This window comes from Mesoplodon mirus (genome assembly GCF_964341445.2).
Source record: "Mesoplodon mirus genome assembly, chromosome: 18".
Lineage (NCBI taxonomy): Eukaryota > Metazoa > Chordata > Mammalia > Artiodactyla > Ziphiidae > Mesoplodon > Mesoplodon mirus.
The window spans coordinates 53,284,541-53,312,523 of NC_138994.1; the positions used below are offsets into that span (position 1 = coordinate 53,284,541).

At 38.3% G+C, this 27,983-nt stretch overlaps 1 protein-coding gene across 1 annotated transcript; it reads left to right on the forward strand.

The window, feature by feature from the left end:
* The first annotated feature begins 97 nt into the window (after positions 1 to 97).
* Positions 98 to 27,965, forward strand: NUFIP2 (nuclear FMR1 interacting protein 2). Its single transcript, XM_082603521.1, has 4 exons — positions 98 to 467; positions 5,619 to 7,343; positions 19,000 to 19,032; positions 20,813 to 27,965. The coding sequence occupies exons 1-4, from the start codon at positions 188 to 190 to the stop codon at positions 20,863 to 20,865; spliced, it is 2,091 nt and encodes a 696-aa protein (XP_082459647.1). The 5' UTR covers positions 98 to 187; the 3' UTR covers positions 20,866 to 27,965.
* Positions 27,966 to 27,983: the final 18 nt, after the last annotated feature.

Here is a 27,983-nt window from a genome sequence, read left to right on the forward strand (position 1 = left end):
GGCGGGGCCAGAGGCACAGCGTGGCTCCTGATTGCTGGGGTGCGGCTGCCAATCTCGCAGAATCGCTCGGTTAACCAGTGCGCTTGCGAGACGCGCTCAGATATACTGAGTGAGCCCTGAGAAGCAGTCTCAGATCCTGACGGTGCAGCAGCCCGCAGCCTCAGCTAGAGAGTCCCAGCCGCTTTCAATGGAGGAGAAGCCCAGCCAGCCACAGCCTCAGCACCATCACAGCCACCACCATCCGCACCATCACCCCCAGCAGCAACAGCAGCAGCAGTCGCACCACCACCACCATTATTATTTCTACAACCACAGCCACAACCACCATCACCACCACCATCACCAGCAGCCTCACCAATACCTGCAGCATGGAGCCGAGGGCAGCCCCAAGGCCCAGCCAAAGCCGCTGAAACATGAGCAGAAACACGCCCTCCAGCAGCACCAGGAAACGCCGAAGAAGAAAACAGGTCCGGGAGGGAGGACGAATGGGGGAAGGGGGATGGAGGTGGGGGGTAGGGGAGATGGGGGTGGGGCTGGATCGGGGAAGCGCGGACGGGGTCAGGGTGTGTGTGCGTGTGTGTCCCTGTCCTGCGGGTCTGGGGAAGCCCCCTTTCATTCTCCGAAAGCTCGGGCTGGGCCCCGGGGTTTGCAGCGCCCTCTTCTCAGCATGGGAGAGGCCCAACCAGGCCAGTGTGACCTTCCCGGCTCGGACTGGAGGGAGACCCGGAGGGTCGGCCTTGGAAGTCTAGCCTTATATTCCTTTCTCGTTTACCTTCTTGCGGCGCCGGAGGGACCCTAATTTGGGGGCCCTGAGTTGGGGGTGAACCTCACCCCCCCAGGAAAGTCCTTCGGGTGTAACTCAGGAAGGCCTAACGAATTCCGACTCGGGTGGCGTCGCGAGACCCTTTTGCATACGGCGATGAGAGGGTAGGGGGGCAGAGTTGAGGAAGTGTCCTCCCTCACCCGCCACCCCAAGCCCACCTGTGGCCTTGGGGTTCCCCGTCTGGGGGGACGGATGGGACCCCTCGTCTCTCGGGTCATTTCCACCCCTAGACGCCCCTTTCGGGCACCGCACCTTGCAGTCTGTCCCCGCGGCTCCTCCCGAGGCCGGCGCCCCGGGCCCGCTCCCCCCAGAGCCGGCGCGGCTGGAATGTTCTCTCCTCCTCGCGGGGCCGCTTCCTGTCCGCCATGTTGGAAGCCGATTCCTGTCACCGACTCCGGCCCACTGAAGAGCGGAGGGGGAAGAGTGTCGAGGGGCGCACGGCTCGGCCGAGCCGGGTGGCTGGGGATCCCCCCCGGCGTCACCTCGCTTCCCGCCCTGCGGGGGCGCCGCCGCCCCTGGCCCGCGGCCGCCCCTCCCCCCGTCGCCGGCCGGGTTGTGTAACCCGGTGGCGGCCGCGCGTCCCCGGGCGGGTCCCTGGGGTGAGGGGCGGGGGCGGTTGGGGTGGGGGAGGGAAGCGGCCACGAGGGGAGCGGCCTGCGTCGGGCCCCGCGTGCTGGCGGCCGCGTTTCCCGCTCCCGGGTGCGGCGGGAGGCGCGGGCGGTCGGGGCGGGGAGCCGGCCTCGAAGCGGGGCCGAGGGAGAAGGAGGCCGCGGGCGGCGGCCGCGAGCGCTCCTGGGGCAGGAGGGCTTGGACGGGGGGGCGGGAGGGATACATTTTGGGTAGAGGCGGTGCCTGAAGACCGGGTGGGGTACCCAGCGGGAACCAGGCTCCCCGGTCACGAGTTTCTCTGCCACAGGAACCTCGTCTCCTGCCAGGTTCGCTCACGACTCCGCCTCTCAGGCTTTCACTTGGGCCCTTTCCTTCTAGCAGCTCATTTTTACAAAAAAAAAAAGCTTGTTCTATCTCTCTCCAACCACCCCAACGTTTATTTTCCGAGCTTGGGCAGGGGTTTTGAGGAGAGAGATTAGAAAAATGTTTGATTGAATGGTATAGAGGGCGACGTTTTTTTGACCCCTTTTTCTTGCCCTTAAGGGTGAACCGAGGTGGCTCATCCATGAGGTTGGTGCACTACCATCTTGCCTGGGAGGAGACTTTTTTTCCATGTTTGAAAGGAAAGGTGTTTTCCGATTTTAAAACCGATATGGATCCCCAAACTCTTCCTTTTAACAAATGTTAAATTGAGGGCAAAAGTCATTTTAGAAAACATTTGAAAAGAAATGAACTTAAAAGTTTATAACCACGCAGATTAAAAAAATTAATGGTTCTTTATAGATTGAAACGGTAGGAGAATGAATGTTAAATCCTGCGTGTCCGATTTGATATAAGCAGTTACTGAGAGCTGGAGAAAAACTGCTTTTCTATTGCAGATTTAATAGTACTTGAAGACTGAAACTGGAATGTCAGATTTTCCATTTTGGGGGGTGGTAGGGACTGATGGTATGCAGTAGAAATGAACATTAAATTTGTTGAGTATTTAATCCTAAGGATTTGGAACAGTTTAAAAACTGTTAGAAACTATATAATACTAGATCTTTTTAACGTTAGGTTTTTTTCAACTTCAGGTGAAAAAAATCTTAGTATGGTTACTTGGACTATAAGGCAGTATTACAGTTCAGATTGGAAAATTCAGTTTTGTCTGTCAGGTATTAATATACTCCTGCAGGACTCCTCTCTACTTATGGGGGCAGCCCCTGAACCATTCAAGGTGGCATCCTTCAAATTATAATAGTTTGTCTTATCCTGAAAGGGAATAAATAGGGGAAACTGGGTTTAGCAGTTCTGAGAGAATGTAAACAATTTGGGGTGAGCAGCTTTTCTTGTGTGGCCTGGTCACACCACTGTTGCTTCAGCATGCATAGTGCTAATTTATTAAGAAAACTTGTGAGGATTTTTGAAATGTGTCTGTAACGTGTGGAGGTGGGCTTTTATGACCCATTACCTATAAACCTGTAAAGAGTAACAATTTTTCTTTATCCAGAAGAGGGAGCAAGAGAGGGACAAATGCAAATTCATTCGGTAATTTCAGATACTAATCCAAAAGCTAGATTTATCAGGACTCCAGTTCTGCCGAGTCCTTTTGAAGTAGGGTTAGATGCTTTAGCATGGCAACCCTAAATAATAAAAGCACTTGGAGACTTTTGATTTCTCTCAGTAATTCTATAGTGTTTACATTTTCTTTCAATACCTAAATTTTTAAAAGAAAATGTCTCTCCGGCAGACTTTTTGCAACCAACAAAGTTGCCATGGGAAAATTTTTATATGGTTAAATGAGAAATATTTTTTGTCGTTAAAACTTGGGGGGCGGAAGTATAGTGGCTTCTGGGTAGTTTTTAAATTGGTGATTTCTGATATCAGAGCCACTAAATAGGAAAAATTCTAGTTATTTTAAAGTCTTGGCTTTGGTCCAACTAGTTTGGACTTTGGATTATTTATTTATTTATTTTTGTGTTTAAGACTGCTTATGTTTGAGATCTGAAAAGTTATGACTAATTGGCCCAAGGGTACAAGCCTTTGTTTTAGCCTGTTAGTATGTTAAATGGTATATATAGTTCTCATTGGTCTAGAGTTGTGCACCGGTAAACTTGTATCTGTTAAAAATGTTGAGAGTCTCTATCAAAATTTCTGCTTTTCTGGAGAAAAATAAGAACCTTTTAGAAAACATCCAAAGCAGTGATCTCTGCTGTTTCATAGAATTTTTCTACCAAAAGTTTGATTTGATTGGCTATCATAGCTTTTTTAGCCAGCCAAAAAATAAAATGTACCTTTACAGAAGTTAAGAACTTTTACAAAATATATTCTCTCATGAAACAAGTTCTGTGCCACTATATCTCAAGAATGATTATGCCTTAAGTATGTTTTCTTAAGTTATTTCCTGAAAGTTAATATAATATAATTTGCTCATTTCTCTGATGTGGAGTAAGTGACTTAAAATTATAGTAAACCGTGTTGTGAATCTTCTCAGTGTGTTCTGTTTCACATCAAGTTCTTTTAAAACAATGGTTCTCAAGCCTTAGAAAAAATCTTAGTGCCCCTTACACTCTTAAAGTATACAAAGAGCTTTTGATGTGGATTATGTCTATTGATATTTACCATATTGGAAATTAAAACAAATTTCAAAACAAGAATATACAAGCTCATGTGCCTTTTAGCCTTGACAGGCTAAAGGCCCAAGAGAATGAATGAGAATGACAAATTATTTATTATTTATTCCTGTTGGAACACTAAATACCATTGGATTTTCCCCCCCCCCACCCCCTGAAAAGCTGCCTTAAATGAGTGTGAGTGTGTGTGTGTATCCATCCTTCTCTTTTATCATGTATCTGTTTCTAATGACTTGACCTCAAGATGCTTTAGGGAACATTTCACAGTAAGGTAGATAAGTAGTAACGCTATTTTACTAGTAAGGAAGTGAGAAAAGTTGTTGACCCGGCTGAATCACCTATGGTAATAAACTGATTCTGGTGACTGAAGTTTTTAAATTAAACTTGAATACCATAACACTTTTTAAAATTAGGTACCTTTCATTGTAGTTTTGTTAGTATCTTCTTACTGAATCATTTGGTTAGGCAGTATGACATATAGTGATAGGAAACCATGTTCCAGACAGACTGGAATTCAGCTTTCCAGTTCTTCCACTGTGTGACTTGGGCAAGTCACTTAATTTCTCTGAGAGTCTGTTTACCCAAATATAAAATGAAGAAAATATATCTTATAAGAGTTAGCACATAGGTGTTTGGGTTTCATACAATAGCAGTATGATTTAATGTCTGGGAAGTGTCAATGAATTTAAGACCACTTTTTTTTTTTTTTTTTTTTTTTGCGGTATGTGGGCCTCTCACTGTTGTGGCCTCTCCTGTTGCGGAGCGCAGGCTCAGCGGCCATGGCTCACGGGCCTAGCCGCTCTGCGGCATGTGGGATCTTCCCGGACTGGGGCACGAAGCTGTGTCCCCTGCATCGTTAGGCGGACTCTCAACCACTGCGCCGCCAGGGAAGTCCAAGACCACTTTTGAAAAAGTTCACAAGTGTTAGATTTTTGTTTCACAGAATGCAATAGGAACTGCTTATGGTGACCACCAGCCATTTATGGTTTCATAGAAGTGGAATCTTTAATTTTGTTGTAATACTTAGATTTACTGTATCAGTATAACTTGATTTTGCCCAGAAGGTAGCTCTGTTCTTAATTGTAAAAAAAATTTATTTACTTATTTGTTTATATTTAAATTGTTTGTTTTTTTAGGCTGCGCTGGGTCTTCGTTGCAGCGCGCAGGGTTTAGTTATGGTATGTGGGATCTTAGTTCCCCCACCAGGGATTGAACCTGGGTCCCTTGCATTGGGAGCATGGAGTCTTAACCCCTGGACCACCAGGGAAGTCCCTATAAAGGAAATTTTCTAACAGCCTTGTGAGAATGATGGGAAGGTTGATCCTGTTAGGTGAGAGATATTATGCTTAAGAGGTCATCTTCTTTGTGACCTTAGACTCTGGTTTGATACCAGTCAGTTCTGTCTCTTGCTTAGTAAACTTCCTAATCTGTGAAATGGGACTAACAAGTGTTTTCTCAGAGTTATGAAATAATAACATAAAGCTGAAGTCATAGTATAGTGTCTAGTATGTTGTAAATGAATAGTTGTTAAGTGTTATGTACATATTGTAATTTTTTTAACCTTTTTTTCCTAGGCTATGGTGAACTAAATGGTAATGCTGGAGAAAGAGAAATATCTTTAAAGAGCCTGGGTTCTGATGAAGGCACCAACCCTATTTCCAGGGTCCTCAATGGCAACCAACAAGTTGTAGACACTAATCTGAAGCAGACTGTAAAGTCCAGCACCTTTGGGAAAGCAGGAATTAAAACCAGGAATTTCATTCAGAAAAACAGTATGGACAAAAAGAATGGGAAGTCTTATGAAAATAAATCTGGAGAGAACCAATCTGTAGACAAGACTGATACCGTAGCAATTCCAAATGGTGTTGTAACAAATAATTCTGGCTATATTGCTAATGGTTATATGGGCAAAGGAGCAGATAATGATGGTAGTGGATCTGAAAGCGGATATACCACTCCTAAAAAAAGGAAAGCTAGGCGCAATAGTGCCAAGGGTTGTGAAAACCTTAATTTAGTGCAGGACAAAATAATGCAACAAGAGACCAATGTCCCAACCTTAAAACAGGGACTTGAAACTTTCAAGCCTGACTACAGTGAACAAAAGGGAAATCGAGTAGATGGTTCAAAGCCCATTTGGAAGTATGAAACTGGGCCTGGAGGAACAAGCCGAGGAAAACCTGCTGTGGGTGATATGCTGAGGAAAAGCTCTGATATTAAGCCTGGTGTGAGCAGCAAAAAGTTTGATGATCGGCCCAAAGGAAAGCATACTTCTGCTGTTGCCTCCAAAGAGGACTCGTGGACCCTGTTTAAACCACCCCCAGTTTTTCCAGTGGACAATAGCAGTGCTAAAATAGTCCCTAAAATAAGTTATGCAAGCAAAGTTAAGGAAAACCTCAACAAAGCTGTACAGAACTCTTCCGTGTCACCATCTTCATCTTCATCCTCTTCGTCATCTACTGGGGAAGCTCAGACCCAATCTTCAAGTCGATTATCCCAGGTCCCCATGTCAGCGCTGAAATCTGTTACTTCGGCCAGCTTCTCTAATGGGCCAGTTTTAGCAGGGACTGATGCCAGTGTGTATTCTCCTGGGGGTCAGCCACTGCTAACTGCTGCTGCTAATACGCTAACACCCATCTCTTCTGGGACTGATTCAGTTCTCCAAGACATGAGTCTGACTTCAGCAGCTGTTGAACAAATTAAGTCCAGCCTTTTTATCTACCCTTCAAATATGCAAACGGTGCTGTTGAGCACAGCACAAGTGGATCTACCCTCTCAGACAGATCAGCAAAACCTGGGGGATATCTTCCAGAATCAGTGGGGTTTATCATTTATCAATGAGCCCAGTGCTGGCCCTGAGACTGTTATTGGGAAATCATCAGATCATAAAGTGATGGAGGTGACATTTCAAGGGGAATATCCTGCCACTTTGGTTTCACAGGGTGCTGAAATAATCCCCTCAGGAACTGAGCATCCTGTGTTTCCCAAGGCTTATGAGCTGGAAAAACGGACTAGTCCTCAAGTTCTGGGTAGCATTCTAAAATCTGGGACTACTAGTGAGAGTGGAGCCTTATCCTTGGAACCCAGTCATATAGGTGACCTGCAAAAAGCAGACACCAGTAGTCAAGGTGCTTTAGTGTTTCTCTCAAAGGACTATGAGATAGAAAATCAAAATCCTCTGGCGTCTCCTACGAACACTTTGTTAGGCTCCACCAAAGAACAGAGATACCAGAGAGGCCTAGAAAGGAATGATAGCTGGGGTTCTTTTGACCTGAGGGCTGCTATTGTATATCACACTAAAGGTAACTTATTTGTTTCCTATATGAAGGTTCTTACTGGTCATTTTCATATACATTTATTGGCTGTTGTATTAAGAGTGAAATTTGGAAGCTACTATGAGATTCTTTAAGAATTCCAGAGCTTAGTTGAGAATAACAATGTTGATAAGCAGCTGATATCAGACTCTAATTCAGGGTCTTTGAAAACAGTATGGTTAAAGTTTAGAAGGAATGTTCACTTTTCCAACTTAAAAGCGTTTCTTTTTATATAGACAAGGATAATTGACCTCCTGCCTTTTGTTCAAGGAATATTAAATTTTTTCTTTGAACAGGTGTTGCCTCTGCTTTTTATATCATATGCTTCTTTATTAGTGAGCTCACTTGTTTGTTCTCATTTGCTTAAAATGAGTAGGAGCAGTGTTTTGGAGGAGTCCAAAAAGGTGGAGTGTCAACTAATTTTTTCTCTTGTAAGAAGGAATAACAGGTGCTAAAAGGTAACTAGAAGATAATCAAACTACAATAGTAGGGACCAGGCTCTTGGGAGTCTGCACCTGTCACAGCCCCAAAGCCCATGTTAAAAAAGAACCAGATATCTTTCAAGCTCCATGTTAATAACCTTCTTAGGATATGGCTTATTTGTGTCTTAAGGAAAAATTTGCTATGTGGCATAACTAATTTAAATCCTTAAAATAATGTTTATTTGGTGTGTTTGTTTTTGCAGTATTTTTGTAGCCGTTTTTTTAAATTTATTTTTTATTGAAGTATAGTTGAATTACAGTGTTGTGTTAATTACTGCTGTACAGCAAAGTGACTCAGTTATACATATATACATTCTTTTTCATATTCTTTTCCATTGTGGCTTATCACAGGATATTGAGTATAGTTCCCTATTCTATACAGTAGGACCTTATTGTTTATCCATTCTATATATACCAGTTTGCATATGCTAATCCAAAACTCCCACTTAAAACAATGTTTTTTGTTTCATGAATGATGTTTACAAATGATGTTACAAGTACCTCTGTGCTTTGGAGAACAGTGGTTTTCAGTTTTCCTTTTCTACCTCCCCCACCTCCCCTAACAGAAATCCATACCCCATGCATGCATGCACACACCTAATATATACTGCACAGTCCCATTTTTAACAGTAGCTCATTTAGGCAATGATTTGCAACTGCAGGGGAGAGATAGCATATCATTTAATAGGGATAAGGTAATTACCATATTCTCCCTGGAAGAATCACTGCCTCATAGATGAATAACAAAGCTATTTACGTGACTTCTAAGCCAATTACCTAGTCTCCATACTTTTCTTTAGCTGCAGATTGTAAGACATTAGTAAAATAAACAGATGTCCTTTTAAATTTTTCTTCCTTTAAAAAATAGGAGTAAATACTAGAATTGCCTTCTAGGAGTTAAGGAGTAGAAATCCTGGCAGATAAAATTACCTGTTTTCACTTTTCTCCAGCACTGCTCTTCGGAAGTAAATACGCGTTAACCAAGAGCTGGATGTTTTTAGGAAAGTTAGGGTAAAAGAAATACTTATTTTCTTAAGACATTGGTTAATTATATGTTAAATTCTGCCAGGGGAGTTGGGTGTTTTTGATATTTTCTGTGCCATCTGCCCTCCAGAGACCACTGTACTTGGAAAATCTTTACCGAAGTATTTTATACTGGTGGTGGTTGTGTGAGCCTGAGAAGATATCTGGTTGTGTTATGTTCTCCCACAACCTGGAAAAATTCTGGGACAAGTTGTTCCATTGGGAGCTTGGTTGTTGGTATTATGTATGATGTTTATTATGGAGAAATGCAGGCCTTTTTAAATGGGAGTATTAACTCCTATTTATTCTTAGGTGTTCTGTGTATGCACTTGTCCTATAGATGGGCTAACTATGAAATCCATGGTATTTAGATAAGCTAAATACCCCTACATGGATGCAGTTGTACTTACTTTTGCTGATGTAACTGAAAGATTTGCTTTAGTAAAGTGCATCAGTTTGAGTTTTGTAATTGGACATTATTGAGATGAAATTGGTATTGATTTTTTTTTTTCCCTCCCTAGAACAAACAGGTAATATTCAGTTCAGTTAGGTCCCGAAGTGGCAGGTGCTTTGAATTCCTGCCAAATCCATTAGATCACTAATTTTTCTTTTATTTGAATTTGTTTTGGTCACAACCTTTTGAAGATATGAAGATCTTTTTTCAAGTGTTCTAAAATTCTAAAAGAGGCAATAATCAGTGGGGCTTATTGGACTATCCTTTAAAAGAGCACTTGTATTATTTTCTTGATCCTTTAGTATGATCTTTAAATGTTCAAAAGTAACCTATTACTGAGTAAGTTGAATGAAGTTAGACTTAGGATTGGAAGTTCTGTGCATACTTCCTAACTTCAAAAATAAGCCCTTCAGCAACTTTATTTGGAAATAGTAGGTAGGAGGGTGCATTATGTCAGGTCAACAGGAATGGCACATTTTTGAGATTAAATATTAATTACCGTGGTCTTAAACATTAGTTACTACAGATTTTAAAAATCTGAATGTTTAGTTGAGGGATGTGAAATGAAGATACAGTGAGGCAGGGCTTCCCTGGTGGCGCAGTGGTTGAGAGTCCGCCTGCTGATGCAGGGGACACAGGTTCGTGCCCCGGTCCGGGAAGATCCCACATGCCGCGGAGCGGCTGGGCCCGTGAGTCATGTCCGCTGAGCCTGCGCGTCTGGAGCCTGTGCTCCGCAACGGGAGAGGCCACAGCAGTGAGAGGCCCGCATACCACAAAAAAAAAAAAAAAAAAAGATACAGTGAGGCATAAAAAAGGAATTGATAGGAATTCTTGTTCTTGGGATTTTTCTTACAGCTTTTGATATAAATATGCTACTAACTTCTTAAGAAATAAGACTGTTAATCTTTGTGGTTTTGGGGGGAATATTGTACCATGACATAGCAGTACCAGTATTTAAGTTAAGAGGTAGGCCTCTTTTCCTATTTATCTCAAGTGACACTTGAATTAAAACTTCAAAGTGATAATTTTTTAATTGATTATGAAAAATTTAAGTATATATAAGTATATAAATATACTTATGTATATTTAAAAATGGAGCCAAATACTACAGTGAACCCCAATGTGCCCATCATCCAGCTTGAACATTTAGAAAACATTGTCATTCTTATTTCATCTACCCACCTTCACACTCTTAGGAGTTTTTAAAAGCAAATTCCAGGTATCAGCATTTTAGTCGTTGATACTTTGAGTATGTTAGAGTGATGGCTTTTAATGCACATACTCAAGACATATAACCATTGCCACCTTCAAAGTAATTACTCAGAATGCTTAGTTAGTAGAACTCTTTGATTTGTTGTCAAAGGCTTAGAATACTAGATCCTAACTTTCTGAGGTGATATCTTTAGTTTTGAAATGGTCTAAAGTCATTTGAAGCCAAGAAGTAACATTGATTGGTGTGAGTTGTGTGGTTATGTGTTAATTTAAACCAGTTAATTTATCTTGCCTGGCTAATACTGCACTAAAGGATATTAAGCATTCAAAATGCTGACATTTTGGAGTATTCGTTAAATAATTGATTTGATAAAATTTACCCATCACATAGAGACTCAGGGGAGATAAATAGTGTAAGATTTAATTTTTGATGGTTGGGGTGAGTCAAAATGAAAGCTGTCTAGTATAAAATATTCCTAAGGCAGCTCTAGGCTATTGCATGAAATTTAAAAAATTTGTTTCTGTATTACCTCCACAGGTGGCAGGTTATTGGCATAAGTGGTTTGATCCACTCGAGTTGGGTCCTGGATTGAAAAAAAATTTTAACTCACTGGGTGGTTCTAATTGCCGACTAGGATTGGGACTCTAGATCTATAGAGAACTTTCCCCAGCTTAATTCTTTTTTATTTTCTTTTCTGTCACAGTTTTCTGTACTACTAAGGAGTTATGCAATAATTTGTTTTGCTCTTAATGTTGTACCTACCATAGGCCTAGTTGTGGAAAACTTGCTTTCACAGGGTGAGTCTTTTCCTTTAAAGAACTTCAGTAGAGGAGAAAACACAATACACAAGTTTTAAGGCAAGGATTTTAAATGTCATAAGAAGAATAAAAATAAGAGATTTTAGTTGGGGGAGAGAGAGTTTCTTAATGGAGTAAATGCAGGGTATGTTTTCCTGGAGGCTGTGGCATTTAAACTGGATTTTTGATGGATGGGGGTAAAATTTTTGACTTAATGGAAATACAGAGAACAGAAAGATAAAGAACAGAAAAGTTGGAAAACAAGTAAATTAGGAAGATATCCACTTTGGATGTGGTGAGGGGATATAAAAGAGAAGGAAGGTAAATAGCTGCCAGATCATGGAGGTTTTTAATTTCCATCTGGAGGCAGGGGGAGCCACTGAATATCTGGGAGATAGGCTGGTAGAATGGAAGTAACTTAAACTGACAAAAGACAGGGGTTTTAATGCTATTCCTAATTCCTATGTACTTGGGCAAATCATTTATCATTTTTAAGCCTGGGTTTTCTAATTTTATAAAATAAGTATATCAGCCTTTGTTCTGTGTTACCAGATTGTACTCAGCTGCTGTAATAACTGGGCTGGTATTAAACAATTGACTTGTAGCTCTGTGTTCAGGTAGATAAATGTGGCACCAATTTGTAGGGTAGATTAGAAGCCATTTTTCTGGTGACTAGAAGTAAAAGATCAGTCAGACTCTTGGAATAGTCCCGGCAGAGAAATAACAAAGATTTCCCCCTTTGTATTTGTAGTCATGTGAATGTATTATTTATCCAAAAATGAACAAATGTTTATTTTTTTAAAGTTTTTAGATTGGGTAAGGGCAAGAGGGAGCTGATAAATATTTCTACATCTGCAGGATAATGGGAAACAGGATTTTTTTTAAATTTTATGTATTTTTTATACAGCAGGTTCTTATTGTTTTATACATATTAGTGTATATATGTCAATCCCAATCTCCCAAGGGAAACAGGATATTGAGGAGGCAAGTTACGGTTAATTAAATTGATCCATAAAACTGATGGGAACTATACATACAGTTTATATATTTGTTCACAAAAAGATGTGAATATTAAATTTTCTCCCGTTAACACAGTGCTTAATAAGCCTTTTCACTGTATTGCATTTGCTCCATAATTGTGCCATCAAAGCTATCTTTCTAATAATCTTATTAACAGGTACCTGCAGATTTGAGTTTGGTTTCAGTCCTAGCTGAATATCCTATATTTGGGAAGAGTCCTTTTTTCCCCTCTCTGTAATATGGGACATATAGGAATGTATGTGACAAGTAATTCTTAATAATTGTGTAAGATCCTTTTTTCCCAGTGACTTTCCATTTTAACATTCGTACGTACTGGATACTTGATTTCTCATTAATTCTGCTTTATGAGTACAGTAATTACTTTGCTACTAATCTGGAAGGTAACTTGTAAGGAATTTAATAGAAGCTAAAATTTAACCCCTAGATTTCATTAGCTGAAGTCCTGAGGGAGAGGGAAGTAATCACCCATGCTATAAAAACAGAAATTGTCTGTTACTATCATAGTAGTAGCAGTTTCATTCTAAGCAACTTGAATTTGATATTTAACCTTCAAAAGTAATCTGAAATAGAATAAGTGCTCCAAGTTTCTATTGTGTGTATTTAGAGGTTGTCCAGACAATTCTGTTGTCTGTTGGTGTCGCTCCAAATGGGGAATGTAGGATTGAGATTGATACACTGAAGAGTTCGTTAAGCATCTACTGAAAAGGTGGTGACTTAACAACTACCTTAATCAACTTTACTTGAAAATGTACAGTATTTCTTTATGGGTATAGTCAAAATGAGAAGAAAAAGAGAAGGGTGGGGAGAAATTTCTGACAAGCAAAAGAATAGGCAGGTAGGTACAGTGACTGGTTGAGAAGGAGGAAGTCAGGATAGCAAAACACAGCATTGGGATAGCCAGAAATCATCAAAAGACAGGTAAATCTAAGCTAGAGAAAAAGCAAATTTAAATTTATGCCGCCACCCTTGCAGAATTTTACAGAATTTGATCTAAAATGTCTTAATAAGGGGTTGGAAGGCATGATTACTGATAAATTGATCTGGGGGTTCTCATTTGTGGGAATCAGCTTGTTTTGCCTTATATATGATTTATTTTCTTTTTGTGGGGAGCCATTACATGCTTCTTAAAATGTTTAAATGTTTTTAAATGATTTTTTTAATGTTCTATTAAACTGGGACAGTAGTATCTTTCAATTTTAAAGGCAAACAGTTAAGCTTTTAGTTAGCTTTAACCTTCTTCAGTCTTTTTCTTTGAAGGATTTTAGAATTAGAAGATTAATCTATTTGGTTGAACCATATGAAATTGCTGTTTTTTGTAGGTCAAAACAGGTTGAATAATAGCAGTTTCAAATGGGTCTACCTAAAACTACTTTTCTATATTATTACTTTGACTGATTTATGAGTATAGTAGTATTCCGTTCAAATCAATAGTTATTTATTTATTATGTCAAGCACTGTGTGTGGTGATAAGCAGATGAAAAGAGAGGGTTCATGTTATTAAGGAACTCAGTCTGATGGGGAAACATGGAAAGAAATTTATTACTAGTGTGATTACTCTATAGAAAAATGCATTTAGAATATAGAGAAACCGCTAAGGTGAGTGGGTGGGGTCAGGGGATGAGGGTAGTCAGGATTCAAAAAAGAAGTGAATGTTGGCTTATTTATTTGTAGAAGGAGAGTCAATATTTTAGGTGGAAGTGAAATAGTGTTTGAAGATTGCCAGTTATTCAGTTTGTTTCAAGGAAGGTGAATGGTGCAAGTTAAATCTTTAACTTAGTCATTGAATTTATTTATTAATGTATCAGCCACCGTGTCAAATGCTAGAAATAAATTTATTTTTTATTTCATTTCTTATTTTTGGCTGCATTGGGTCTTTGTTGCTGCGTGCAGGCTTTCTCTAGTTGCAGAGAGCTGGGGCTTCTCTTTGTCGCGGTGCACGGGCTTCTCATTGCGGTGGCTTCTCTTGTTGCGGAGCACCAGCTCTAGGCACAGGCTTCAGTAGTTGTGGCTCGTGGGCTCAGTAGTTGTGGCTCGTGGGCTCAGTAGTTGTGGCACATGGGCTTAGTTGTTCCGTGGCCTGTGGGATCTTCCCGGACCAGGGCTTGAACCTGTGTCCCCTGCATTGGCAGGCAGATTCTTAACCACTGCGTCACCAAAGAAGCCCTACAAATAAATTTTATATGAGACATACACAGAACCAATCTCCATGTAGGCAAGTGGGAATCCATTGAAATGTTTTGAGCAGTGTGGTCACTTTCAGATTTATACTTTTAAAGGAAGAGAATTATAACCATGGTGTAGAAAATAGAAAGTGAGGCTCAGTTAACTTCATAAGAGAGCAGTTAAAAGACAACTTCAGAAATGTGCATAGGATACCACTGCTTGAACTGGGCTAGAGAAAAGGGGATAGGGATAGGTAACTAGGAAGTTACAGATGTCTTAACTTTGGGTAAGAGTTGCAGTAGTTGAACACTCCCTCCCTGCGTTCTCTAGTTTCCATTTCCTTAACTCGACCCACTCTTCCTACTTCCTATGTGTTTGATATAACCTTCCTGGTATCATTCTCTTTTTCTTAAATGTTGGTGCTCCTTCAGTCCCCTTTTCATGCTTTTGAACTCCTGGGTAATCTCATCTAATTCTCTTGCTGTGAATTAAGCTCAAGACTTCTTCAGCTGCTTTTATGCTGAGTTCAGACCACGTATATTCAGTTCAACATCACTCCAATTCTGTGTTTGTAAAACTGAATTCATTTTTTTCCCAAAACCTGCTCGCTCTTTCTTGCCTTCCCTCTCAGTGAATTAACATACAATACAACCCTTATCGTTAGGTTTATATGGATCCTCTCGAACATCTCCATTCTTTTCTATCTCTAATACAACTGTCCTAAATTCTTTACTTCTGCAGTAACATTTACTGGGCTCTTTTTCTGTATTGTCATTTCATCCGTTCTCTTCAGCTGCCTTGAGGAATCATTCCTAATATTTGGTTAATAACCTCATATTTCTTCAGTAGCTTCCCTTCACCGATGTAATTAGATAACAAACTTTTCTTTATGAATGCTTTGTGCTCTTTCCCCAAAATAGCAAAAAGGCATTTTTCTTTGTCTAAATCTTTCCTTCTTGGTGACTTTCAGCTTTGTTCCCTGAATAGTGGTGTTCTTTGTCTAAATCTTTTCCTCTTAGTGACTTACTAAATTACCTGTGACTGCTAAAGCCTGGGTCAGGAAACTTGTTTTATAAAGGACCAGATAGTAAATATTTTAGGCTTTGTGAGCCAGAGTCTCTGTTGTTATTTGGTTCAGCCTTGCACACAAAAGCAGTGGGCGTGGCTCTGTTCCAGTAAAACTTTATTTGCAAAAACAAGTGGTATGTAGAACCCAGCTGGCTGACTGCTTTAAATTAGCACACCTTGTTTAATAGCATCAGGCTTTGATTGTGCTAATGCTTCTTCTACCTAGGAAAGCTACCTACCTACTCTACTAAGCTCACAGAGGCAGAGCATTTCTTTCTGTTTTTGCATCTATATCCCTATCCCTAAATAGTGCTTTTTAATCCACTTGGAATTAAGAACTTGTAGGTAATTGGACATTGACTACAGGAAGCCTTGAGATAGGGAACTACATAGAAGGCAGTCTGCTTTAGAAAATTGAATGTTACATTTTCTTCATTTGACTGGCATTACTAAATATTTGAATTTTAAAATTTTGATACAGTAAAATTTCAAGTTTGAGTGGTGGTGGTTTAAATGATAGAATCGTGACAAAATTGCCTACCAAGTTTGGCCCTGTGGCTGTTTCTCAATAACTGTTTGCATAATTGGATAGTGTGATTCCTGTTTTAAAAGAACTGGGAAGTTAGACGTGTGTGTGTGTGTGTGTGTGTGTGTGAGTGCATGCGTGTAGAAGAGGGCAGTGTTAAAAGGAAAAAGATTAATGTTATGCTGTTATGATTCTGTATAGTTGAAGGTGCCTTCTGTAGGCTTCTTTATACTTGTTCAGCTTCTCTTGTTATAAAGTTAAACAGAAACTCATTTCATATTTAACGTCTGAATCCAAACTTTTGTAACCTAAAAGAGGGCAAAATGTCATTCACTTCTTTCCCATGTATTCTCTGTCACTAGCTTCGTGTTAGTCTTTTTAGAGTGGTTGAAGCATGGCATATAATCCTGCAAACAATATTTGATTTATTTTCCCTTCTTTTTCATCTTAACTTGGAGTTTCATGGAAACATTAAATTCTAATCAAGGATATCAAGTTGCTACTAGTTATAGAAGTAATTGATATTAAATAGCAGGAAGGGGAATTGCATTCATTTCTCAGTACAACACTGCAGATAATGCTGATTTCCTGGCTGGAAGCTAGGCTGGCCCATGACTAATTTTTTAGCTAGGTCAGCATCCCTTTTCCCTCCTCAGAAGTCATAGTCAAATTCACTACTCCAGAGCCCATATTTGAGGGTAATAAAATTTTCTCGCCAGAAATAATTTAAAATCATTAGAGTAGAATGTAAAGCTGAATGTCCTAGTTGAAGCTAAGGAAATGTCTTCAATCCACTAAAGAAATGGGATGTTTGCAAATAGTTATTTTTGTCTTTATTCTAAATGTGTATGTTTACTCTGCTTTAAAAGTACAATAGTATGCTGCTACTGTGACTCTTGAATGTAGTGCCCTTCTCCCCCCACCCCCCAAAAAAAGGGTGGGGCAGCGGCAGGTTGAGGTTTTCGGCTGGGAAAAGAAAGGAAAATGTTACAGCATAGGCGAGCTATAACAATGAAAAGTTCTGTTCTTTTCTTTTCTCGACATACAACTAAATATAGATTTATCTTTGCATTAAGCAAACTTTAAATAATGAGCATCAAGTAATCTGTGTATACAGAACTCAGGAATTTATCTGTTGCAAAATGTGAGATTTCTGTACTTTAAAAGGGGGAAAGGTGGTCGGATTAATTTTTTCTGTAGTGAGGTCAACCAAGGAAAGGCTTCTCTTTGGACTTCTTAAAGTAAGCCATTCTGAGATCCAGAAGTTTGTAGATAACAGCTCTAATGACTATTGCAGCTACTCCTAATTGCCTGAAACTAATGGGATTAGAAATTATATTGAAGTGATAGATACATGAGTGCCATGACTAGAATTCCTTTCCTGATATATCTTCTTTTTTTCCCCAGATTAGACTGGTTGCAATTCTCTCTCCTTAGACCTCCTAGGAGATGGGAATTTTCCTGCCAATCTTTAGATGGGCATCTGCTCAGCAATTTAAAGGCCATAGCATCCATCTAAGCTCTTGGACCAAGTGGCAAGCAGTGCATTATTCCCAGTCTTTGTTTAATCAGGGAATTGCTGTGATACCTTGAATGGGATTTTATCTGGATAATTCTTTGGTCATCTTGAATAATTAACCCATTACTCCAAACATCCAATTCTGACAAATTTTCAAAAAATCTTAGCAGGTTTTTTAGAAGTGAGTTTGATGGGGTGGGGGCAGGGAGAATGTGATTCTACCATTCCCTGACCCCATCCATTCACATAAAACAAAAAGTAATAATTTTAGATCTAGACACTTACTTCCTTTTAGCCCTGGGGAGCTATTATGTTGTACCTTAACTATAACCTATGTTCAGATATATCTGATCTTAATGAGCTCCAGTTTTATTTTTCCTTAACTATAATTGGTTGCTGATAAATTATAGAATACAATTACAGACAGTCCAGTTATACAGGATAAAAATCACCTTTTTGTCTTTTCAAAATGGTAGTTATAGGGCCGTGGAAAAGCACTTATTCTCAGTGTTAGTTATAGGTCATTCCTATTACTAAGTAGTTTTTGTTTACATTAATCTCCTTTCAAGGAACAGTTCTTAGGTTCTTGTGGTGTAATAGTTGTCTACTGTCTTATTCCTCAAGACTTCAAATATCCCTTCTGTGAAGCTTTTTCTTATGCTTCCAGGTGGAGTTTTTCTTGCCCTCTCTCTGTATGTCACTACAGTTTGGTTATGTACCTACTTCCCTTATTCTAAGATACTAAAATAGGCACATTGTAAATGATCACATTTGAATGGAATTGGAACAGATAAGGGTTGTGTGTTATTAATAAATAGGTATGGATTGACATTTTGACCTTATGGGTTAAGAAGAGTAGGTTGGGTTTGTAGGAGAGAACTACTTACCTATAACACAAGAGTTAAGTAAAATTTTAATAAGGCATTTTAAGTGTCAAGCTTAATTAAATTTGATGAATGCTTCATTCAAAAGACATTGGCACCTTGTTGAAGGATGATGGGTTGCCAAAAAATACTTGGTGTTTTTTTAATAACAATGAGCTATTACAAAAAAATCATTTTATCTATAGCATGCATGTGCATATCTTTACTGTTTGTGCAGACAGAGTTGTTCTCTTGGCAATTTGATTTCAGGTAATAATTGATTTTCTGTAATCAACATTTAAGGACATCTCAATGACACTCTCAAGAATTAAAGGAAAATTTGAATATTTTGTCTGGGTTTCATAGAACCCAGCCCAGCAATAATCCATCTAGGTTTTTTAGGTTTAAAGTGAAAAGCATAGCTTTAAACTTTGCTCTTGGTGTAAAGCTTAAAACTTGGTGTATAAAAATAATCCTTTTTTTTCTTCTTTGCAGAAATGGAATCTGTTTGGAATTTGCAGAAGCAAGGTAAGAATGGTTAGGTTACCTAAAATGTCCTTATGGCCAGTCTTTATCTGTATTTGTGTGATAGACAAAGGGTAGCCTAAGAACTGAAATTCATAGTTCATAAAAATATTAGCTGTTGTAAAAACCTTATTTGGGCTGTATATTCTCTGAAAAGAAGGTTAGAAATCTACAGAATAGCAGATTAGCTTCCTTCACTCCCGTAAACAAGATATGAGTAGCAGGAGGGCAGAGGGACTGGATAATCCACATCTGGATAATTTGGAATTTTCAAAAAACTGAAAATTGCTTATCTTAATTATTGAGTGCGTTCTTTCCAAATACAATAAAATATGTTAGTTGTGGGATACCTGAAATAAAGTGAGTATTGGTTTGGAGAGTCAGTCACTAATAATAGATTTTGGCTTTCAGAGCCCTGTAAGCCCACTTACAGGGCTGGATCCCACTTGCCATCCAGCTTGCTAGTTAAAATAAGTGAATTTCAGATGAATGTGAAAGTCCTAGAATTTCAGAACTTGAAGGCATTAGAAATTCTGTTTTCTTACTACAAATTAGGAAACTGAGGCACAGAGGGGTTACTATATAAACTGGAAAGTGTCCGGACTAGAAAGTAAGATTCCCCGATTTTCCAGCATTGCTTCTTCTTCCATCCTCTCTTATTCTTAGGCCAGGTCTTTTTCGTCTAACACAGCCATGACCTGAAAATAGCTGGCAAGCTCTTAAACTATTTTGAATTGCTTTCTGTGTACCTCCTTATTCAAACACACATTTAAAACATAGACTAGAAAATATACCCTGCAGAAGTAGACCTACCTGTTTTTTACTCTAAAATGGTTATTAACTATTAAGAATTGAGCATTGCCTTCCTGGCAAGCTGCTAATGGATGTCCCTTGGAGTTCTAGAAAGGATATTGTTTCTGGACTAAATTAGATTGATTCTTAGCCTCAGGTGAGCTTGAATTCTTCTATATTATTTTCAGGCCTTTATACTTTTCTATTAGGTTGACAAGTTTTATTTTTATTAAAGCATGTGTACTTCAAAAAGTTCTTAGGGTAGATAGACGTAGTATGTAATAAAAACATTGCTCTCCAGAAGAGGGGGGCATACAGATAAATAATGGGAATTTAAAATAACACTGGAGTCTGCCCAGACACATTCTGACTGTTTTATACTTCAACCTAGGATATCCACAGGTTTTTGCTGTTGCTGAGAATAAAGTCTGGTGGTGCTATGGGAAATTAGAGGGAAGAAATAAGTCATAATTAGGACTGAACCGGTAGTTTTGCTTTAATTTAACCTGAAATTTTTGGTGCTAGGTGTTTCTTGAACAGTTCCTTAATAGACAATCCACATTGCTTAAATAAATTTTAACTTCATTTTGCTGAGAAGAACAAAAGAAAATAAATCTAAGTGTTTACTTTAGTGTTAGATTATTGATGACTTAATAACCTTTGTCTGCTTTTTTCAAATGTGCTACTTTTATAATCAGGAGAAGCACATTGTCCTGGTTAACTGAACTCAACCCTCTTAACCTGTAGGCGTTGAGGCCCCTCACTGGCTCGAGGACCTTTATGCTGGGAATCCATTGAGGTTGATTTATTTGGTTGAGACGAAGTGGATCACACATGTGTTGATACAAAGAGGAAATGGTCTTTAAATTGTGTTTTCATAAAGGGAGTTTACATGATGATGGTTATTTGGGATTTGTTTTTTGAACATGGGCATTTGGGGATTTCAGACCTTGTTTTTATTTATGTGTTTATTTTTTAAACTTCCCTCCAGATCCCAAAAGGATAATCACTTACAATGAAGCCATGGATAGTCCAGATCAATGAAGGACCAGACTGCCTATTTGTAACCTTTCTGCAGCATTAGAGCCACCGTTCATGGGGGATACAAGGCTTTTATGCTCCTAGATCTTCAACGCAGCAGAGGAACCATAAGTAGAATCACAGGATAATATATACAAATATATATATATATACATATATATATATAGTTATTTAAAAAAAAGGCACCTGAAAGTAATTAGACTTCTTAAGGAATCAAATTTATTTCAAGAGACTACACATGGTTATTTAATCTCTGGTACTGAATAGTTTTTTTTCTTTTTTCTTTTGTTAGTTTTCGTTTTTAAGTGTGAATGCAAGTGATTAATGAATATGGACTTATTAACAAGCGTGGTTCTAAAGTTCCTGCTGTCATCAACTTGGGCAACAAATGACCCACTGGAAAAGCAAATCCACTTAAAAGATCTCTGTATCTTGTTCTGTGACTAAAGTGATACACTAATCACGGGGAACCCAGAATGATTCAACATTTTCCCCCACTCCTCCCTTGATCTTTTGGTTATACTATGAGCCCTGCGAGAATGCTGGATAAAATGCCTTGAAGTTTGCAGGGGTGTATTTTTTTAGCGAATATGATTTGCATGTCTTGCCAGGAGTTAAGCAGCCTCTGTGGGGTGTTGGGGAAATATTTTCTTTCTTTCCTTTTATTTTTTTGTGGGGTGGGGATGGGGAGGGCATTGAAGTTCTACAGTTCTGGAATAGTTGGTACATAGTTCACTTGGCTTTGGTTACATATTGGACTCTAATAAGTAAAGAATCCATGAGTGTCATTTAAAGAAAAGTTACAGAACAAACAATTGGCTTTAGATATTTAATATGGAAAAATACTCCTGTGCCCATATTTTAATGTAATTGTGTAAGTGGGAGCAAAAATATATTCTGCTTTTCAACTGTAGGTGCTCCGGACTTGCTCTCTGTCACTAACACTAAATGTGCTGTTTTTCTTGTTTTTCATCAAACATCTGAAGAGAAACTTCTGTACCTTTCTGTAAATTCTCTTTTAATTTCTCAGAAATAATCTAAAGGGGGAAGAAAAAAGTCCATGGAAATATGAAACTTCATGTTTTTAGCCAGTGAGGAGGTAATAAACCCTGCCTATAGAAGGTGTGTTTCCATTCAGACTATACTTCTGAGCTTATTAGCTTCTAATTATATCTTAATAAATATATTTTAATACTAGAGCAAATGGGTTTTTTAAAGAAAATAATGTGAAATTCTGGAAATTTTCTTTTGGGCAGAGAAGAGCATTAGCCCTGTCTTATCATCACATTACCATCCTGTTGCACTGCAGCTTGTATATAGCATGCTAAAATAAATTTTTTTGTGTGTGCAGAAACTAAGGGTCCAACTTAAGATTGGGTGGTGTTAGTGGCGTAAAAACAAGTTCTCTGGCCTGACATAGCATTGCGTCACACACACACAGAAATTAGTATATCCATGTATGTCAAATACAGGTTAAAATAGCAGGGCATTTATATAGAGAGATGTAGTCTTCTAATAAAAGTAGACTGGATCCCCAGGGGTATTTGGGGAGAAAGTAACTACTTTGGCTCAACCCTTTTGCTTAAGAAATGTCCAGTTTTGAGCGACCGTAGTATGGATGAGTTTTCTTGTTTTGTTGATTATTTGAGGCTTTTAACAAGTAGTTTGTGAAAGAAGCTGTTGGACTCAGCATAGAGTAGAGAAAATATCTTTATAGTCTGGATTTCTGCCCTGCTTAGATTTTAAAAGTATAAGCATGGATTGCCAATTCCACTTGATGTAAACAAAACTTTTATACATAATATATATATATAATAACTTATTGTATCAGTCCAGGTTCAGAAACTTGTGGTAGGCCAGTTCCAGATAGTTTCATTTCCCCTGTAAACTGTATCACTTTTACAGATATTGTAATTTTCAAATGTATAATATGTTTACAGATGTGCCCTGCATTTAGTCTGCCTTGTTCTATTTTGATTTTTGTTGAGTCTCCTGCCTGCTTGCCAAAAGCTAGGATGCTTCAGGCCCATGTACAATTGAAAGCAGAGGCATCCTTGAGCTTTAAAGCATTGAACAAACTGGAAAATGCATCATACCACATACTGAAGTGAAAGAAGTCTGTGTTTTTGTGTTTTTTTTTTAAATAAAAATTTTCAAAAGGTTAAAAAAAAAAGATACAAGGTTGATTAAAGGAAAAAAAAGGCTCCAGTTTGTTTTACAGGTTTTAAAGTTCTGCTGTGTGTTCAATTGCCTTGTGTAACCACTTGTCGCCTTAGGGCCAGATTCTCTCCCTCTCCCCTTGTCGCCCTCCTTTTTTTAAACATCCATTTTGCTTACCTGGAATTTGAAAGCTCTTCTGTGTCACAACTCACAAGAAACTTTCTGGGTTTGTGATATACAGAGGTTGAATGAATATATATATTTTAAAAGGAAAAAAAAAAAAAAAAACAGCCCGCATCTGAATTTTTAATTTAGAAGCAACACTTACTTGAAAATATCTTTTGAAAGTTGTCATTGCTTTCCTACTTCCCTTCCATATCCCTCAGGCCTCCATGTTTAGAGAAGCCAAAAAGAGAATGTACCCCATCTCTGTGTTTGTCCAAAGGTTTTTGAGTCTCACTTCTAAATGAAACAATGCAACATTTCACTTTGATTTCCCCACTGAAATTTCCTTGATTATATGGTTAGAGGTATAGAGTTAGGGATGTCTCTTAACCTTCTGGAACCCTAGTGCCCCATCATTAACTGTCAGTATTTTGGGGGCATTGGGTTAATGGACTTAATTGCCTAGGTACAAGCAGGACTTTGAGACATGTCTCCTTTGTGCTGTTTGGTAACACTTAACTCTACTTGTCGCAATCTTTCTTAGGTCCTCACACAATTCCTTACAGAGCACTTATTAAAAAAAAAAAATCTTAAGAGTTGATGTTTTCTGATTATTTTGTGTAAGCTTCAGCTGTGATTAATTTAGCACATTTAAATAACATTGATGTGTTATTGTTCGGTATAAAGAATTTTTCTTCAACTCAGAGTATTAGTACTGTAGCATAAACCAAATACAGTCTAGAGGGGATTTTTAACATCCCTCCATTGTAAAGACTGAAAAGGTGTGTGTCTGTGTGTGTGTCTGTTGAGTGCTTGTGTGTGTGAGAGAGAAGGAGATATTAAAAATTAGTAGATGAATGTGTGTAAGACATTATATTAGTATTCAGAGAATGAACTTGTATTTATTTTGTGCCATTTGTTTTCATTACACAGAATAAAGTCAGGTGGTTTTAATCCTTAAAAGGGTAGTATTTGAAAAATGGCACTACGAATGAAATCATGACCTATTTTTTTAATAGCTATGAAGATACTAACTAAGGGTGGAGATTTCTTTTTAAATCTGTCTTGATTGTAGGTGTCTGTGTCACATACCACTCTCTTGTAGATGTCTTGAATAATTCCCCTTCCCCACAAAAGACAGGGTGTATTTATCTTTCTCTTCATTCACCCCACTTTGCTGAACTGAAGTTAATTCCATAGCCTTTCCTCTGACTTCAGTAATAATGAGCTTTCACATACAATGTATTTACAGCATCTGTAGCTAGCCCTTCCTCCTCCTCTTTCTAGGAGGGGATAGACAATAACTAGGAATTTGTTAATGGCAGTTTGTTTTTCCTTAAACGGCTGGAGAGGTTTAGAATTTTGCTGTTTTCCTTCATCATCTGCTTACCCTAATCACAGAATCTGCAAAAACTTTATAAAGGAAAAAAAGTGCTGCATTGTTTTTTCAAATAACAGTTTCTAGGATGACAAACCTCAATGAGTGTTGTCCACAGTACAAAATGTGTTTCTTTCACAAAACATTACATAGCAGTGGTAGTTCTGTGCTTGGTTTTTAGGCTTGTTGCTAACCCTTTTGGAGGCACCTAATGGTTTATTTTTTGCTGTAAACTTTTTTAGTGAAGTTGTATGTCATGTACCAAATGGCCACAGTCAAGGAAATTTAGAAGAGGACTTTGATTTTAAATTCCTCTAAATAAGGAGGAAGTCATTCTTTCAAGGCTTTCTTCCTCAAGTTCTAGAAATAGATTAAAAGTCCACACTTTCCAAGGATTATGAGAATAGTTATGCCACTGAGCCATATCCTCAAATAACACATGATCCCTCTTGTATACCTGTGCTAACTGTAAAACAGACACTATAGTGGGACAAATACATACTATATGATCAGGTCTGTTAATGCTGCACCGGTTGTAGATTCTGATCAGGCAGTGTCTTCTAATAATCCTACCCATAATTTTACTGTTGAATTTTTAAAAGAAAGGGTAGAATTTGCTCAGCTTTTTTCCCCCAAAAATGTTGATATTTGTTTAAAGGGGAGGGGCAGAGGATAAGACTAAAAGAATAATAGCTGCTTTATGTTTCCAGAGATGCATTAGGTTATCATTAGTTCTTAATATTGATGTTATTTTCATTAATGTAATTAATTGACAGCGCACCAGGATTCTTTTATTTTGAGAAAGATGGGCTTCTGCTTTAAGTATCTTAAAATGTTTCTTTTTAAATATACAGCAATCTGTTCAGATGTGTGAGAACCAGGACCACCCTGGGTTGGTTTAAAGAATGATGAATCATTGGCTTCACTCAAAAGCAAAATTTCACTTCACTCAAAATTTACCGAGTTTTAAATTAAATTTCACACCATTTTGCTACTCAAGAAGGGTCTTACGAATAAATAGAGTTTTAAGTTGTCTACACAATAAAAACACCCAGTGAAGCATGAATGGTATATTGCTTTTGCATTACTGGGAGTGTCAAATAGCAGTTAAGTGCTAGAAACCTATGGAACAGCCATCCTCACAAGTGGGTTTGCTGATTCAGACTTCCCTATTTATCCATAAGATTTTGTTTATGTCCAGAGTTCTAAAGCCATTTTATAGTACTGCAGTATCCCTTTTCTGCAGCCTTATTAGAATAGCTACAGACATTTATTTTCCAGTTCAGTTTCACTTTGATTGCATATCAAAATTTTACTCTGTAGACCAACAAAACCAACTTGAGGTAAATTGCAGAGCTTTCCATAAATCCTTTTCTCCTCAGGTGCTAAACAAAGGCTCCAAAAATGGATACTGCTTTAGTAATGTCTGCTTTATTCTTAAATATTTCTTTTGCTAGGTGTAAAGATTTGGTGTTAACAAAAGTGGTTTAATATGTAAATATGAATGAATGCCTTTAGTTTACCCCTGTTTGTCTGTTTCCTTTATCCTCCATGGAGGAGGATCCTTTCATGATACTGAATACATTTCATTAGGTATTGTTGCATTTTTAGGATGAGAATACAACTATTTTCTGTCTTGGATTAATCCTGCTGCTGCTATGAGAAACTGAAAAATCAAGAATGTGATGCACTTTTTACATTACTATATACCATACCTTTATAGGTTGCTTTGATACCTTTCCTGTAGTACAGCCACTAACAAAAGTGAATGAATTTAAAAATTCTCTTTGGGAGGGAATCAGTACAAATTATTTATGGTATTGGCCTATGAAGGACATTAACTTAGGAAAATACAAATTCTGTTAGTATTACACGTTTTGGCCTTAAAATGTCTTCTACTACTGAAAATCTTTTAAATCTTAATTTTGCTTCTGTTATTCCCTCTGCCTCAAAAAGAGGAGTTGGGAAGAATGGCTTAAAGGAAGTAGTATCATTGGTTTGTTGCTGGTCTTTTGGAAAGAAAACAATTGTCTACTATATATACTGGGAGCTTATTTTTGTTTGTATACAGAGGAGAAATAATGTTGCCCCAAGCCAATCCGATTTAGTTTAATCAAATCAATCAAAACCAACTATTCTGCTTCTCTAGCGTACTTTTACTTAGGAAAGATAAACTTATGCTACTTGACAAGAGGAAAAGTCATTTCTCAAGCACATACTCAAACTTGAAGGAGATTGAACCCAATATGATGGAGGAAAAACACCAAATGGGGTGGAAGAATATGAGAGAGAGATGTGGTCCAAAGCTATCTGATTATATTTTGATGTTGCCAATATTGCAAAGCCAAAATTTTAATTTGCTTATTTAATATATTTGTTGGCCAGAGATCTATTTTTATATCAATGTGCCTTGCATGTATATTAAAAAAAAAAATTGGAAAGGCCATGTTACAATGCCTGAGATAGTTGATGGTTCTTACCACCTCACTAATTTTTATGCAGTATGAAATGCTCATTCTATCGCCCAACTGGTGCTCTCTGTTTAAAGTTACAGATCTCGTCACAAACTGGAACTATTTTATAAACTGGGAAGTGATTTGATTTACTTTTTTGGTTGTTTCTTTTTCTTTTTTTTTTTCTTTTTTTAGTTCTTAGTCTGTTAGTGGCTGTTCTGTAGTGGGAAATAGTAAAAGGATTCTTCACTTCCTTTCCCTCCCCGCTCAGCACCTTCTTCAAGTAATGTGATGACACCATTTCTTGTGTGCTTTGAAAGACGTTTCAGCTTGCTGTTTCCTTTAGTGTTATAAAAAGCATTGTTTGCAAAATCTAGGGAGATGATGGAGTCCACTTTCATTTGGAATTCTATGTGAGCTATGATCCAAGTTATTGGCTCTTTCCAACTTAAAAATTTTTTATTGTTAAAGCACCTTGCTTAGAAAATTTTAAATATTTATGTCTGCAACAATTGTCTCAAAATAATGAACTGTGCAATTCTGTCATTAAAAAAAAAAAAAAAAAGATCTGAACTCTCCCTACTGTGACTTGTTAGTTTCTCTGTATTTCCTGCCAGTGTAAATGTGAAAATCTTTGCTTGCATTACGTTTTAGAAATGCATTTTGCACACTCGAATTTTGCCGAAGCTCCATGAAAAGGTTAGATCTAAGTAGATGAATAAAGCTATGCACATGTTTTGAAAGTTTAATTTGTGTGTCATTACCAAAAGTGACCTATCCTTATTACTTTGCTGCTCTTAGCTTTACCATGTTTAGAAACATGGCTCAAAGTTAGAGTTCTGGGCTAGCTCATCAGTGGAACTAGAAGAGAGGAAAATTGGCACCTATTTTAATAACAGGTTTAAAATGAGATCTTGACTCATGTCTACTAAAGGGCTTTTTTTTTTTTTAAACAGGGCAGTTTT